The sequence below is a fragment of the Rousettus aegyptiacus genome, unplaced genomic scaffold (genome assembly GCF_014176215.1).
Source record: "Rousettus aegyptiacus isolate mRouAeg1 unplaced genomic scaffold, mRouAeg1.p scaffold_m13_p_13, whole genome shotgun sequence".
Lineage (NCBI taxonomy): Eukaryota > Metazoa > Chordata > Mammalia > Chiroptera > Pteropodidae > Rousettus > Rousettus aegyptiacus.
Genome location: NW_023416288.1, coordinates 59,907,710 through 59,925,651, shown reverse-complemented (window position 1 = coordinate 59,925,651; position 17,942 = coordinate 59,907,710). Strand labels below are relative to the sequence as shown.

The 17,942-nt window shown below is 35.8% G+C and overlaps 1 protein-coding gene and 1 non-coding gene across 3 annotated transcripts in view; both read right to left on the bottom strand.

Annotated features, from left to right (window-relative positions):
* Positions 1 to 17,942, bottom strand: part of CHCHD3 (coiled-coil-helix-coiled-coil-helix domain containing 3) — a 250,871-nt gene that overhangs the window by 195,139 nt on the left and 37,790 nt on the right. For both annotated transcript variants that reach the window (XM_036230910.1, XM_016148746.2), the window contains exon 3: positions 1,905 to 1,986. In XM_036230910.1, coding sequence (XP_036086803.1) covers positions 1,905 to 1,986 — 82 coding nt within the window. The remainder of the gene's footprint in view (positions 1 to 1,904; positions 1,987 to 17,942) is intronic.
* LOC118611029 lies at positions 4,445 to 4,563 on the bottom strand. Its single transcript, XR_004954156.1, has one exon. It is a non-coding gene; the product is annotated as a 5S ribosomal RNA (ribosomal RNA).

Genomic DNA, 17,942 nt, shown 5'->3' with positions numbered 1-17,942 from the left:
ATAAAAAGGCTGTACCACCCTCTGCTCTTCTTAAAGATGACAGAAAATAAATTCTTTATCAATAGTCATTTGTCCAGATTACAGCTAGGCTGCCAACCCCAGTCTACTTGAGACATAAAATTTGCTTTCATTGGCACCTTTTATCCATCTCATCTGCACTTTACCTCTTATAGATCACGGCAGAGCAAATGGGGTTGAATAATGAAGGAGGAATAAAAAAAAAAAAAAAAGGCACAGTGAGAGTTATTATACGAAGAAGCCTGTATTGTATGGGGTGAAAGGAAAACAAAAAAATCCTACCTGAAATATAATAAGCAGAGTAAGCATAAGAGTCTGACCAAATAAAATTCTTATTAAAATAAAATTCAATTAAAAATAACAACATTTCAAAACAAGAAATTCTACCACAACATCGATTTTCTTTGCTTCTTAATGATAATGAGTTGAAATTTTTTTTGACTGTTTTAACTTGACCATCTAATTATATACTCTATCAGACTAAATTAAATAAATAAAGTGCTGCATGGGAAACTATACAAATACACACCTATCCTTTTAGCAATACCGATTTCATCTTGATTTTTAAAACCCTAGTTCCTGAGAAAATGGTGGTCTTAACCTAAAACTCATGTCCTGGTCCACACGTTTTGAGCAAACTGTAGTTAAGTGAGCACTTTGTGAAAAGAAAAGATACTGGAAAACGTGTGTCAAACCCCTCGCTTTAGAGGTGAAATATCTAAGGTCGAAAGAAGTTAAACTGTATGTCGCAGGTCCAGCGGCCATCGAAGACAGGGATCCAAATGAGATTCTCTACGTTTCGCTCCCTCACGCGAAACAGCCAAGCATTCCAAAATGAAAACACACGCACAGGCAGCTTCTACCGGCAGCAAGCGTGTGCACAGGGCTCGGGGCGGAAAGGCATTTCCATGATCACGTAATAATAACGCTCTGTGCCACATGCAAATTTCAGGAGTAGCACAGATGGAAAGCACTTGACTGCAACTTGGATTAAAAAGTATTCATATGTTTTCATGAGTAACTATATATTTTGTCTTTAAAAATTAGTACTTTTACAAAAAAAAAATCTATGCTGTTTTGAATGTTGCTTTTTTGCAATTTGTAGCTTTTCAACAGCTTTTTTGAATTAGCACATAAAGATCTACTTGACTGTCTAGTATTCCATTGTAGGCACATGCCATAACTCATTGTTCCAGTCCCCTATGCCAGGCATCTGAAGTGCTTCCAGTTTTCTACTATTACAAAAACATTTCAATGAACATTTCTTTTAACTTAGTAGCAGCAATAGTAGTAGTAATAATGACAACAATAATATAGAAGTACATACGCAAAAAAGTTCTAGAGGAATAAAATGAGCAAGATGAGTTATCTCCGTAGAATGGAATTATGAAGGATTTTGACTATTCAACTTTATATATTTCTGTTATATCTTCAGTTTTTTTTAAGTGACTATATGACTAATTAGTGTATTTATTAAATGGGCACTATGTATAACATATGACAATGTTAGCTACAATATTGCTAACCTTAATATCCGTAAGTGGGCAATATAATTTTCAATCGTAAATACATTCATTGAAAGAAACTAGCCTGCAACATTCCTAGAAAATCCTCAAGAACTACTTCTCACTCATCGAGAAAACAGGGCTCAGTATTCATGCAACAAAGAAGCACACAATAGGTATAATGGTCATTTATAATCAAGTTTAGGAAGAGGGTAATGTAGGGCTTTAAAAAGCACAGTCCCAAACCAAAAACAGCCAAGTGCATATGTTCGGCACATTCTTAAGTCTAAGCAGACACAAATAATGAGTCTTATTACCATCTTAAAACATGTCATAATTATAACAAGTCCCCCGAAATCTCTCACGTACCACGAAACTCACCGTTTCTGACTTTCAGATTCTTTCTTGGCTTGCTCCAGGGCCAGCTCCTCAGCTACTCTTCTTTTCAGTTCTTCATCAGAAACTACGATCAACAAAGAGCAAGAGGGGATAAAATAAGTGACTTTTTAAAAACAAAAGTAAGAAAATACTCTAGAATACAAAACTGAGACTAGATTTCAAAGGGCAGAGTCCTGCCAGCTGGTCAGTGTCTCCTTGAAACCACCCAAGAACTGTGTAAAACACCAATTAATACATTTCAGGAGTAATTTAATCATGAGTTCCCTAGTGAACCAGAAACTTCCATACCTGCCAAAATTTATAATAAACTCAAGGAGCTACTTACTACCCAGTGGGGACCGAGCCATTAAGTACGAATTCTTTAAAATGATGTCCTGTTATTCAAGTTTGACAATCACAATAAAGGGACGAGAGGATGTAAGGAAGGACTTTACAGAAGAAAATGACACCAAACCAGTCTTAAACTTTTAAAAAAAATAATTTATTGCAGAAAGGACATTATTCATTTTACATTCATTTTCCATAATTTATGCAATAAAGGCATTTATGAAAATTTTGAAACATTTTTTGGAATACATGTTATTCAAATTCAAGTGCCAGCAACCAGAGAGACTCAGAACTCGGCTGAGAACTCGGCTGGAGCTTTCTAAATAACTGGTGACTTGATCTGAAACATCTGGTCTTTCCAATTAGAAAATTTTATACGATATGTTTTGCAAAGATTCTTACAGCTATGACAGCAAACAAAATAGACAAATTTTACATATTCCTTAAGAGTTTTCCACTAGTAGAGACTATTCCCTCTGCACTAGAACCCCACAGCCCAAAAATATGACCAAGAGAGTACCAGAAACACTTAGAAGAATCTAGGAATACACACAGGACCTATTATGTCAAATGGCTGAGCCTGTTAGAGGATAGCTACGTGGTAACAGTCTCTGCTCTGCAACAATTCTGTATTTGGTGGTCTAGGCATTATAAGCCTCTTACCACAGAGGAGAGACAAAAAATGACATACAATCAGATATGCAAAAATCTTTTTTAAATGTCGCTGATGCTGAGCAATAATAACCAAGAAGATATGTGAAAAAGTCATAGGAATATTTTCTCTTATTTTTGGACTTTCAGAAAACAGCAGCAGCATCAAAGGACGTCATCGAGTAGGTGAAAAGACAACCCACAGAAGGAGAAAATACTAGAAAATCAAATAGCTGACAAGTAACTTATATCCAGAAAATACAAAGAACTCTTACAACAGATGAAAAGACAACTCAATTTAAAAGAGGCGGTTTTCTAAAGAAGATATACCAATGGCCAATAGGCACAGGAAAAACGGTTCAACAGCATTCGTCATTAAGGAAAATGCAATTCAAAACCACAATGACACTTTGATCAAAAAGGCAAACAATAACAAGTTTTGGTCAGAATGTAGAGAAATTGGAACCTTATACACTGCTGGTGGGACAGTAACGTTATGTAGCCACTGTAAAAAAACAGACAGTTCCTCAAAATGCTAAACATAATTACCATATAACTTACTTCGAGGTACTGTATATACTCAAGAACACTGGAAACATATGTCTACACAAAGTTTGTACATGAATATTTATGGCAATGTTATTTGTAATACCCCAAAAGTGAAGACAATCTAAATTCCCATCAACTGATGAACAGATAAACAAAATGTGGTATATCTATTTAGTGTGGTTTTATTTGGGCATAAAAAATTATCAGGTACTGATAGATGCTACCACATGGATAAACCTTGAAACATTATGTTAAGTGAAAGAAGCCAGACACAAAGGTCATATATTATATGTTGCTATTAATATGTAATGTCTAGAAAAGGCAAGTCCATAGACTCAAAAAGGAGATTAGACTGGTTGCCAGGGGTGGCAGGAAGGGGAGAACGGAGAGCGACATCTAATAAGTAAAGGATTTCTTTTTGGGGTGTTGAAAATGTTCTAAAATTAGATTGTGAGATGGCTGCACAACTATGTAAATACACTAAAAACCACTGGACTGTACACTTTCATTAGTGAATTGTATAATATGTCAAATGTATCTCGAGAAGGCCGTTAAAAAAAGAATGCAAGAACAATAGACAAGAAATCAAAGGAGCAGAATAAACACGAATTGAGGTTTAATCCCAGCAAAGCTATCAACAGTCTGTGAGTCTTGGGAAGGTACAAACTGGGTGACAGTTTTCCCAAAATGTGGCTCTCAAACGATGTTCTCTAGGATCCCTTTGAACTATACACTACACGCTGCCACTCGGCTTCTCTCCTACTTCCTAGTATACAGTAGAGCATAAGATACACACTTCTTCTTTGAAAAGATCGCACGAGATGAAGAAAAAACTAATACAGAGAATTCTGTTTACATTCAGGCAAATCTTCAGATTTTTCAATGCTAAAGGTTTTTTTTTTTTTTTTTTTTTTTTTAGGTGAGGCGAACTTTGATTCACCTCACAGATTGCAAAGACCTTGTCAGTTTGCAATCCCCATCTTTTTATTTTTTTACACCTACAGCACCTGGTCTTCCTAGGTGGTTTCCCACCCAAGTACTAACCAGGCCCAACCCTGCTTAGCTTCCGAGATCAGACGAGATCGGGCACGTTCCAGGTGGCATGGCCATAGACCAATATTAAAGGTTTTAAAACAATACAAATAACAGCAGAGAAATTTGTAATAGCTCAGGGAGGAATCTGAGTACTCCTTGATTTCCTACTCGCTAGACTTGGATAAATCAGTTAACCTGCCTGAGTTTCGATTCCCTCATCCAAACGCAGGATGGGTGGATTGCATGGGTGCCTACTGGCTATGAAGTTCTAGACCAGGCACTCCACAAGGCAATGATTTTCACATTTTCATCTCCTTCTCATGAGCTTTATTAGTGGCGAAAACTGAAACAACCATTTAACCAATTAGTGCTACCTGATCAAACTATGCTCTGGAGTTCAATGTACCAGTTAAGATCGACACACAGTCAAACTGTGCCTGCAACGTCACGTGACTTGCCGTGGATTATTGCAGATTATTGCTTCAGAAACTTTCCCAGGAAAAATTCAAATTCGCAGGCACAATTCAACTGCATTTCATTCAGTCCATTAAAACGAGGCTCCTGAAAGATGTCAGAGCACCAGGTCTGAGTAGGAAGCAATGAGATCGGCTTCCTAAGCGAGCTGCTAATTCAGTCTTATATCTCCACGGTGCGCGTTTCATGCCTCTTACGTATGGGCTTCCTATCAGCGGAAAGGCCAAAATCGGCAGTGAACTTTTTTTATTACGATGTGATCATCTGGAACGGAGGGACAAGGACTCCGTGACGAAAGGGTGACCAGCTGGGTGGCTGGAAAGGAAGCATGTGGGAGAGACTGCAGAGAAGGAAAGGTCGCTTCGAGGCCTGTCCTCCTTCTCTGTGCCTTCCTAGCCCTGACACCGGCCACCACGGGGTGAAGGTGAGAAACAGGCGGAGACAACTGGTGGTTATCATCTAGGTAGGCCAGGAGGGGCGAGGTGGAGGAGGAAAGCAAGCAGCAGTGAAAAGGGTGGGAAACTCTTGAGGCCATTGAAAAAGACAGGCCCAAGGGACAAAGGTGATTGACGACGCTTTTGTTTGGTCACTAAAGGGACTGAAGCACAGCTGTCTTTCGAATGCCCCAAGCTTTTTCTGGAAATGAAAACACACACACACACACACACACACACACACACACACAACTTTCGGTCACAATTCCAAGGTCACAGCTGAAAAGGTAATTACTTTAAATGCGATTGAGAATTTAAAATGACAAAAGATAAAACAGGACCTAACATAAAGAGTTTAAAATCTAAAACAGTGAATCCAAGCCCAGGCAGGAAAATAAACCAGTGCGGTAATGGATTTTGAACAAATCTAAGTTTTATGTTATTTGTGTTTAAATCAATAGAATACAGAAAGCAACAATGTGTTTCTTCTGATAGGTCTGATCCAAAGTGCATGCGGGAAAAAGATATACCATTGGGAGACTACTATTTAAAATGGCCTTTCTCTCAAAACACTCTTTTCAGCTCTCAGGATCTGAACATTTTCTCAAATAAAACTGTTATTAAACTAAAAGGTCAGTGTTTGTGGATGGGCTACTTTAAGAGAAGCCCAGGAAAGGCCAACTTTGCCTATTAGCACAGCGAGTTTCCAAGCAGATCTTCAGGGACCGGCCAAGTTTGTGAAATGAGAAAAAGTAAAAATGAGAAATATTCCAGCCATATAAATCAGATTTGCCAAGGAAATGTGCAAAACTACTGCAAGCTCAGGAGGTACGTTTCCACAGCTTTTATGTACATACACACTCTCTTTTTTAAAGGTATTACGACGAAGTATGTTTTCTTCACATATGTATACTCTACTGTTTAAAATCTCTGAAACCATTTTCATTCCTCTCTCAATGGCAAATGTATCTTAACGAACACAAACACTGGCATTTTGTCAATTGGATATAGATGATACAACACCAACCATAAAACACGTGAGAAAAAGTCGGGCACCGCCAAGTGCGTGGTTACAAGTCTGCCCTAAACCCTTCATTTGAAACTATTACTGAAAATAATATTTGTATGGTTGAAAGCAGCGCGTGGGTCTCAACAAAACTGTATATGTTTTTAATAAAGAACGTTCTAAACAAATGTTTTGGTTAGTTCAAAATTTCTTCATTACTGAGTGCCTAGTAATCATTTACCCCACCTAGCCACACAAAATTTCTAAGAATTTAAATCCTTAAGAAATTCCAAGAATCCATATTTCTAATTTAGGTTCAAGATCAAATAAGAAACTCCTAACCTTAAAATTGATTCTGAGTATTTTTAGCAGCTGTGAAAATCATCGCCATACGCCTCAGAGAAAGTTTAGCATCAATTCATTACACTTCACCTGTCTTCTATATTATATGACTCCTGTCCAAAGTCTATGTTTTCAGAAACTAGTTAAACCAGGGGTAGAGAGGGAAGGGGGTTGGAGAGACACTGTAACACATTTAAGAAAGTTCCTTGAATGGGGAACAGAAATGACTCCAAAAGATGAAATGACTTAATGAATGCTTCGTCATCTATGGAAAAACAAAAAATTGAAAATGCAACCATGATTTGAAACTTGCATAGATTACCTGGACCCTTTTGCTGGACAACCAATTTCCTTTATAACTTTTCCACCGACAACTTTCCCTTTCCTTCATTTTCACTGTTAATTCCCTCCCCTATTACAGTATTTCTTAAACAATCTCCATAAGTTACTTAATAAAAATTGTGGCTTGCCTCTTAGAAAAATGTCAGGTCCTTTGGGATTTTTCCTTTACTCCATTTCTCTTTCCGGTTTTGCCATCTGATGATATATAACATGTCCAATTTTATAAAACCTATATTATATGCTAGCTTAAAAATGCTGAAGAAACAAATGAAGATCTACTCTAAGAAGAAAATAAATGTATGGAATTGCATAACATAAGTGGCAGATTTTAGATAAAGACTGACTCTGCCATCACCAAGATAGCCGAGCCACAGCCAAATTAAATTTTCAGCACTATAGAAATATCCACTAATGTTTTAATTTCAATAACTTCATTAATACGTATAGAGCACTGATTGTTTAAGAAATAATAATGGAAGCGCCCACGCTACCAATGCAGACAACACACAGTATACTAGAGGCAAATGACTACAGTCTACGTTGCGGGATAACGCTTGTCTTGCTCCTTATATTATAAAAGATATAGCATTTGATTAGGAAAAGTCGAAAATATCTAGGGTAAATCTCGGGGGTGAGGGGGGCTAGAAAGAAACATGTAACAGTTTGGCATTATCCATCTAGTCGGCAGACAAACACACACACACACACACACACACACACACACACACAGAATATAATTACAATGTTTAGCTGACAATTAAATTCACTATTACCAAAGGATAATACATATTAAGAACGCCTTCAAAAAAATGCCATCTGTGTAGATACAGGATAACTGAAGCTACTAATACATTAAAGTTAATGATGACTTCGGAATGAAAAGCCTTAACTGTACATTCATAACCACAAATATTGAATCAGAAGGCACAGTGTTACAAAGAGACTGGAAACCTAAACATTAACAGCATCAAGTTAACGGTCTATTTTGTACTATTACCACTGCAACAGGATTTATAGACCTTCGTAAATTCCTAATTTGAATGGCATAATATGCAAATCGTGTCCGCTTTATTGTTTGCTTCACAATAAGCACTCATGGAAACCACATCCGTGCTCCATTCTATGTGAAAACGAACATCAATACCAGGCTGCAGAAGCTTTATAGCAGCAGACAAGCTCATCATTCATATTCTACAGTTTCCACATTTTTAAGTAGACAATTCTTTAAACCAACATTGAGAATCAGATACATCTAGTATTTCATGTCTTAATATCCTGAATAAATAGTTGCAAGACCTCACAAAGCCTCTGGGAAAATAAGATCTATAATTTAAATTAAAAAATAATAATTACCTCTGGATATTGCTTTTTGATGCATAGCTTAATTTTTTTGTTTGTTTCACAAATGGATGTATTTTGTTCACTGGGGATAAAGCTATAAATTAAACAGCATTACATCTACAAACCCAAACGAAGTACCAAAACCACCCAAACTTGTTTCTGTTTCATTCCAATAGTACCGAGTGTGGCTGTGTTAAAAGGTTTCTTCAGAAAGACTCATAAAATGCAATGAGGACCAAGCAGGAAATAAAGAGGGTTCTTATCTAGTTCTGGCTCTGCCACATTAGTTTTTGTGATTTTACTCAAAAAAGATGTCATTGCTTTAGGTCATACCTGTCTCATCTATAAAATGAGGGCTCAACCCAGAAAGTCTCTAAAAGCCCTTCCGCATTCAAAGCTGGGCGAAATGGGAGACTGGCTGAATTCGTGCTTGAGCATCCACTTCCCCTAAAAGCCCATTAAAATGAAGGTAAAGGAATAAAACGGTGTATCACCGGCAACATACACTGCCAGTTGTTTTCCTTGAAGTGACACTTTGTTCTTTTGGAGAAACTGTCTATCACTTACCCAGAAAACTACAAAAACAGCCGCCAGGCTTCACAGACAAAGCAAAAATTAAGGGGTGGGGAGGGAGAAACGGCGGTGGAAGGACCAATACCATGTAGGCCTTGCTCGGCACAGAGCAGATGTTCGATAAAAACGTGTTAACTGTTTTTGATTAGTGGGATCAGGTAAATAAGACGCCAACTTCTGGGGTAGCAGAAGGAAGATTTAGAAGAAACATAAAATTCATATACTGGAAGTAAAGGAAGACTGCTACTCAGAAACTTCAAGACAAGTCCCCTTCCCCAAAACTCTCCAAGCCACTGCCGCCACCACCAGGTTTCTGCTCTTGGACCCCCTTTGCAGAAAATCGGGAGTCATCATCACGAGTGACAGCATCCTGTTCCTAAAGGAAAGAATGGGTTATTCATTACAAGCTTACCTACTGACTATAACCTTTCAGTTTCAACATTTAAGCTGAGTTTTCTATTCTATGGTCAACAATATGAAGGTACTTCTGTTTGTTTTTTAATTATTTTCTCAAAAATAAAGCAACCTCGGGAATATATACAAACTAAGAAATCAATCAATTCACCAGGTAGTAAACGCACACTGACTTAATCCTAAACTAGACTCCATAAGACGAAGACTAAGGTCCCTACCATTAAGGAGATTAAAGTCTAAGTGAGTAAAATTGTCCTACTGGGGTTTAGTAGTAAGAAACGTCGGCTGTAGTCACGAAGTGCTTCGCGAAGGAGGTAGGGCATGAGCAAGGGCCTACATTAGCCAGATGAAGAGGAAACCAAACAAAGCTCATTTGTAAGAAAAAAAATGTACGGGTAAAGTACGTTCAATTGTTAGGAACCTTGGAAATCAGGCAGGAGTTTGGATAAGAAATGCCAACAAAAAAATATATGGCATCATTGACAGTTGTTAACATTTGGGAATAATGCAATTAAATAGGTGTTACGGGAAATGCAATCTGGCAAACAACTGCAGATAAACAGAATGGGGAAAGCATAAGGCAAAGAGTGGCTCTCAAAGTGTAGCCTCACCCCTCCTTTCCTCCCTTACTCTTTCCTACTCTCCCCTCCCAAGCAGTAGCCCCATCTCGAACTAGTTAGACATGTGAACATTTCTGCTCTACTACCCCAGACCTATAAATCAAAACCACTGGGGGGTGGGGCCCAGCAGTCCACATGTTAACAAGCCCTCCCCGTAATCCAGATGCTGGCTCCAATTCTGGAGATGCTCCCATAAGGTGATGAGGACATGAACTAGGATACTGGAATCTAAGATACAAGAGCTTTCGCGAAAAACTGATCATCTATAATTGACTGAGAGATGAAAGAGAAAGAAGTCAAAGGTGCACCCACATGACAGAAAATTAATACCCATGATGGTCAATTAAGTAAAGAAGGAGAGGCTATTTGGGAAAGAAAGATAATGAGTTCAGTCTCAGACATACTCAGTTGAACATAATAGTAGAATCACCACATGGAATTGTAGGCAGTTAGATATTTGAACCTGAAATTCAGATTTGATTTGAGACTTGGCTGGAAAATGTTGATTTGGGAATGACTATTACAGATCTGAGCTCAGTGAATTCTCCTGGGGAAAAAAAAAAAAATGCATGAAGAAAAAAAACATAGAAGGCTAAGGAACACGCCTTAAAAATTCAGCAGATGATGGACGGGAGTGAAAGAACACCCCCACTGGGGACAAAGAAACGGAATGGAAAGGAAGAAATGAACCAAGATACCATGTGCAGAAATGGTAAAGAGACTGCATCATATGTGACAATTCCGATCAACTGGCAATAGCTGCTTGGGGTGTTGTGTGTAGGAGGGCTCCAAGGCCAAGTCCTGGTTCAGCGAATTAACGTCTACGCTGGGCACAGGAGGAAGATCTGGCAGCCTGTCACACCATGAAGCACGTGGCAATCAGATTGTGTGGGCGACAGGAACCAGTGGGAGAACAATGGAAGGCAGCATCGATGGGCCTCTCCTCGACAAGTTTAGAAATGAGACAAGAAGAAACGAGGTTGAAAAATTATAAATAATAGATGATTTTCACAAATTGAAGGGCAGCCACAATCAATAATCGGTAACTAAATTATAAGAGACGGATGAATGCTAGTTGTTGTTTTTCAAAAGTAATTTAGAGAAGAAACTAGACTTTTGGTGGTGAGCACACAATAGAGTAGACAGACAATGAATCATGCTGTACACCTGAAATGTATGTCTTTAACCAATGTTACCTCAATAAATTTAATTAAAAAAAAATAATTTAGATACTATAACATACATCACTCAAAAATATCTGATTGTTTAATGTACAATAACAAAAACCGATTAATATTTATATGTTATATTCTATTCCACTTCCCTAATTACCTCCCTGATGCAAGGTTCATAGCACATTTTTTAAGTATATTTTCTAATAATGAAACAGAGTGGAAAGTCCACATTCATGAGCCAAAAAGCTTTAACCAAGGCTAACATCCTTATGTAGAAATAGAAAGCCAAATACCACTCTGATATTTCAATTCATAAATCAATCTTCCCTCTTCCTATTGCTATGAACTAGTGTGTGCTTTTTAGTGCATGTGTACACACACACACACAATCCTGTTTTTTCTCCAAAAATCCATCCGTCATTAATAGATTGATTGATTTAACTACGATATTTACTTCTTTAAACTCTGACCAGCACTTAAGGGAGACTTTGAATTTATCCTTACATGCAAGCAAAGCCCATGTAAAGCAAAAGAGAAAGCAAAATTTGAAAATAAAATCTGTCTTGTAATTCACCTAACTTTCAACAGCCATGGGAAATCGTCAAGACGTTTCTTCTTTTGAATGAAAAGAAAATTTTTGACCCAATTAAAACCCATTTTATAAAAAAGAAAACTAGAAAAATAGAGTCTTATATCTAGATGCTGGTCTCACTACTCGGCAGTAGAAATAATGGGAGGATCATATCTAGACTGCTAGGTCTCAGAGGCTTCATTTATATCCCATTAAGGGCCAATTGCCAAAAAAGGGATCTTTTTAATACACGGCTAGCTAACCATTGCAGAACGGCCTTTCCTGGGAAGTTTTCAATAAAACAATTCCGAATTCATATCCATGCTTAATTCATATTTTATTTATGGTGTTTCAAACATATTAAAACCGTGAGACAGCATAACGCATTCTAGTATAATATTTTTCATTAAGCTATAGTGCAATATCCTGAGCTTTGCTTTTTATTTAATTCATATTGTGATAATTAGATCGGCCTCTTTTTTTGAAGTCAGATTATATCTATATAGCCTTGTTATTTTTCCCTTCATCTAAAGTAACAAATCTCCACATACTGTTCAGAAAATACCATTTTGATGTAGTCATAATAGTCATAATCTCTAACAAAACAAAAACAATTCTCTGTGAAGCATGGTGGAAGCTCTATGAATTAGATGATCACAGCTGATTTCTCCATCTTTAAAACACAAGACTACACAAGAATTTCAAGACCAAAAGCCTTGTCCTGTCTTTAATTTAAATGCAAGAATGTACTTAACCTTTTTTCTAAAAATAAATTATACCCAGTTAAGCTAGACCAAACAGAAGATAACAATAAAAACATTTATTGTGATTACATCCCTAATGATCCACAAATTTCCTTAATATCAGTATTATATAGAGAAGGGGGGGCAGCCAATTTCTTGTCTTTCAGTAGAATATCATTTTTTTTTTTTGTAACTTACACCAGGTGCTGTGTATAGTTTCAGAGTGGTAAATCCTTTGGGATACCTGGGACTACAAAAGCATGCTTCTGTCCAGACGAGTGGTTTTACCCTCATTAGACCCAATGCTGCCTTTTGACAGCAAATATTTTGTAATACTCCTTTTACTACCCTGCAAATAAATGATAATCTCACACAAAAATTTTTAATGCTTCAATACCCTATATGTAATATTTTTTAAAGAAATAAAAAGAAACTAATCTATAATGAAATAATGGCTTTTCACTATGTAAATACTCAAACCTAACTACACTAGAAGATGTAATAAAATAGTCTGAATCTGGAGCTTATATGGCAAATCATATAGCTATTGCTACACATTCCTGGAAAACAGTGTATCTTAAAACCTTGCAAAACATACTTTCTGCTTATATATAAAACAATTAAGCGCTGGCCTGGGTAAGCAAGTTTTCAAGTTCATAAATTTCTGATGGGACATTCAGAAATTGAGAGCACAATCAATTCTTAAAGTGCCAGAAATATCTCATGCATTGCAAGGCATCTAGATCCCTGTCCGCATTACAAAAAATGCCAGGAGCTGACAAATTTCTAAAATGCCCCCCTAGAAGCACTGAGCACCACTGTTTTGACCGGACTGAAATATTCACTCTGATTCCATATAAAACATGGGAAACCTAACTAGTTTATGGCTTGTATGACCATTGATTGTCACAAATAATGCATTAACAGTACTACGGATTTTTCGAAAACAGGTGAAATTTTCAGATGACAGCAAAATGCCTTTTCCGTCTCAAAATGTCCAAGTATTTCTAGCTTCCTTTCTCTCTACACTCACCAAAATTACATTTGCCCATTCTCATTCAGATTATCTTGATTTTTCTTAAGGTATCCAAAGTCACTTTCTGCTAATCATCAAATAGGCAATTTTTTTCTCTCCTGATGCCTCAAGATGTGTCCTACAACAGTGAGAGTTCCATGAGGAATCTAATTGAAATGGAAAAGGTGGGTATCAATGGCAGCCTAAAGACTCCAGCTCTCTGATAGGGTATCATAAAGAATGCACACAGACACAGAGTCATACCCATTTACCAGCAAATGATTAAAATGTTTTCATTATTAAGCATTCACAGACATTTCAGGTTAATGTCTGTAAGAGAATAATTTCCAAAACATAGATTTATCTCAGGCTGACACACCTCCCATCAAAACTATCTACATCGAATAGCTCTTGGCCAATTAAAACTATATGTTTCACAGGTGACAATATTAGAATTAACTCTGAGCAAACAGTTCGATAAGGCCAGATCATTTTTATGTTCAAGGAAAATGAAGACAGGATTTAAAGTTACTCACTCTAAATTAACTTACAATAATTCACAGAGATTTCTTTCTGAAATTAAGGAATGAAGAGCTTAGTAAAAAATAATTTCTCTATAAACAGTAAAAATAAATTAGCTTTCACTATAACAAATAATACGAAACTATCTAGGATAAATGTTAGAAGGGCAGCGAGAATGAATACAATCTAAACACCTATGATACTTGAAAATAAATGCATTTTGTCATTTTTAAGTACCGTTAGCAATTGGATTCAGTCTTCAAAAAAGTCTTATCAGGTACAGGTCCCTAGAAACTGTTTTAAGGAAACTAATAATTAGAATACCAACTTATTCTTTGTAAATAGTAGCTCCTAAAACATACGGGACAATTTTGTAAAATAAATTGCTAAGTAACCTGAGATTTCCTCTCTGGGAATTTTCTTACGAAATCCACCCTGACTTCTACCCAATTTCCCATCCCCCACTCTGTTAGTATAAGGAAACATACATCTTCTCTAACTTCGTGACATAAATTAAATGAATCCAAATTAATAAGACTTTACTGCATGTTTTAACACTTTTTAGTTTTAACATATTTTATCTGTTATATAGTTTATAAAGTATTTAACAGTAAATACTAACCTAGTAAGACACTATAATTATATAAAACAACTTTACAAAATAGTATAAAATGTTCAGATTTAAACTGATAAGCATCTGAAACAAGGCTATGAAATGATAACGGCCATGAAATAAAGAGAATGGGATAACATGCCACATGACTCATTTTACAGTCACAAACGCTGTGCGTGTATGTGTAGGTATGTGGGTGTGTACTGGCCACAGGACTGTAAAATATAGAAGGACATCATATTTGATTTCTCATAAATGGACAGATAAACAGAGCTCAATGATAAAAATTGGGTTTAAAGAGACAAGTATTCTCCCGATTCTACCCTCTGTGACTTAAATTGATATCTATAAATTACTAATGACATTTCTCCTAAAGATGAAGTAAACTGAGGAGGCATCTTAAAGACAAAGATGAACATCATTACAAAAACAGAATGAAACTCTATTCAAATGAAGAATCACCAGCATGTTATTTTCAAAATCCTGACTGATACTGTATAACATTTCGTTGAGCTAATACTGTATTTTGCAAGAGACCATTAAGCCATGGATTCTTCAGAATATCAGCATACTAGGATTTATCAGTTTTTCAACCTACAGAAAAGATTGGGTAACAAAAAGAATTTGTGGTGCAACTTTCATGAGGATTTAGGATCTGGCCTCATGTCATGGTAAATTCCATAAGTATTTTAGCTTCTGATCAACAAGATTCACGTATTTATCGTAAATGAATTTGATCTGACAGTAACAAGAATTAATCTAAATCTCTTTCATTGCCTTTGAACACTGATAAAGTCAAAGATTATGATGAATAATGAAGAGACTAAAGGGTAAAGTAAAATTGATGTTGATCAAATATTCTCTAAAAATTCATTTTCATGGTCAATTTAAATGACTATTAAATCTTCCTCCTAAAAACATAAATTCTGGTGGCAATAAGAAAGATTGAGACAATGAGGTAGAGCAACATATATTTTATATAAAAAACAATGAAAATGAAGCAAACTAAATACTTGAAAACAGGGAAATGATCAAATAGTTATAACAATATTATGAAATATTATGCTAATATTAAGAAACATGCTTTATACCTGCTCCCCACCCCACTTTGGGTGGTGAACACACAATGCAATATACAGATGATGTATTACAGAATTGTATGCTTGAAATCTATGTAATTTTATTAACTAATGTCACCCCAATAAGTTAAATAAAATTTTAAAAATATATTAACAAAAATAAGTATGCTTTAAAGAATATTAAATCATTAAAAGATTATCACAATTAACTGAAAGGGATAAGATACTAAACTGAACAAACTGGTCTTCATTTTGTTTTGTATATTTTAGGTCCAATACTCTAAATTGCTTAAAGAAATCATCAATAACATATATACACACGTATGGACTGGAATGATACATACAAAATGATAATGATTACCTTTGAATTTGTGAGGAATGGATCATTTTTTCCTCTTTATACTTAATTATACTTTTTACCCCAAAACACATTTTTACTTTCATAATCATTTTAAAAGTAATTTTAAAACAATGCATGAATAGGCGATAACTTCCAGTTTTTAAAAAATATCTTTATCAATTCAATCATGAACATCATATGTACAATATATATCAACTCAGCTAACAGAAGTAAAAACCACATTTAAACCGAAAAAGAGTCAGCGGAGGTTAAAGTACCTAAAACTGAACACCACAAGGTTCAAGAAAACAAAATTGCTTTCTGTTTTTTTCTTTAACACATTCTGCCATTATAACAGACTATGTATCCTTAAAAGGCAAGTTACTCAAAGAAAGCACAATCGCACATCATTATCGGAATGTCTGGAAAAGCAAAATTTACAGCACATATTTCTTATTATGCTATCTAGAAGCATACCACACAACAAGGGCTATCTGTTTAAGAGTTCTGTATTAAAAATTAAAGATTCATAGTGTCATAAAAAGGATAGTCGATGATCGTATTAAATATAAGTAGAAAATAAGGAGAGAATCTTATATTCCCTTTTCACTTCAGTTTTTTAAGTAGCATTTAATTTTTGTCTCCATTTAGATTTTCCAATTGATAACATTGGTGGTCCCAGTATGATGAATGATATATGTTACCAAGGACAGCTGATGAAAAAGCCTAAGTCACTGACTTAAGCGATGAGCTGAGGTTAAGCTAAGTCAGATAAAAGGAATGAAAGATAACCACTGATAGGAATTTCTACATCATGCAACAAATATCCCTCAACATAATGAAAGCAAAGCTCCATCGAGACACATTTCATACATGTACCAGTCTCTGCTACAAAAAGTCACTACATTTTGGGATGTTCGAGAAAATCACTCTATAAATTGTCCATTTTGGCTATGAAATAGACATAGAGACCTATTTATTATATTCCACACAGGCAGACCCTAAAAGAAAATACAACTACAACAATAAATTTAAACTACATTATATCTATCATTACATCCTTTCCTGCCACAAGCAAAATAAAACATTTAATGCTGTTTGCTTGCTGATTAGATTTATACTTAGCAGGAAATAAATAATCAAAATTTAGCCTTGCTTCCTGAAAATGGTATCTGACAACCTCTCACTGGGGTTTCATGGCCTGAAGCAACACTAGTGAAAACTATTATTCAACATACCAAATTTTTATTTTTTTTAAGTTGTTTAGTACTTGCACACTCTGCAACCACTGGCTAAGATGAAAGAGTTTTAAATACCTATTTGTGAGAATGGTATCTCATAACAAATACCAAAACCACCACTTTTCACAGAGCTTTCAAGGCACAGTCACAATGACAAATGGCAGGACACTAAAACAGATACTAAAGCTTTATCTTAAGTTTAATCTTCATCGTTCATTTAGGTTTAAAGGAAAATCAAACTGAATTATTCATTCCTTACAGTAGCAGAGGAATCCTCGGATATTATTTGTGCAGTGTAGATAGAAACTGAAAATATCAAACCTTTTCACTTTTTCATTCATGCTGATAAATCAAGAGTAACTAAAATCCAAACAAATCAGACATATGAAAAAGTGAAGTCTTTTTTTGTTTTTCCAATTAAATCTATTCAGGTGACACTGGTTAATAACATTACATAAGTTTCAAACATGCAATTTTAAACCACAGCATCTGTATAATGTATTGTGTACTCACCACCCAAAGTGTAGTCTCCTTCCGTCACCAAATATTTAACCCCCTTTACTCTTTTCAACCTCATTTTTCCCCTCCCCTAGTTTTTTTTTTTTGGTCACAA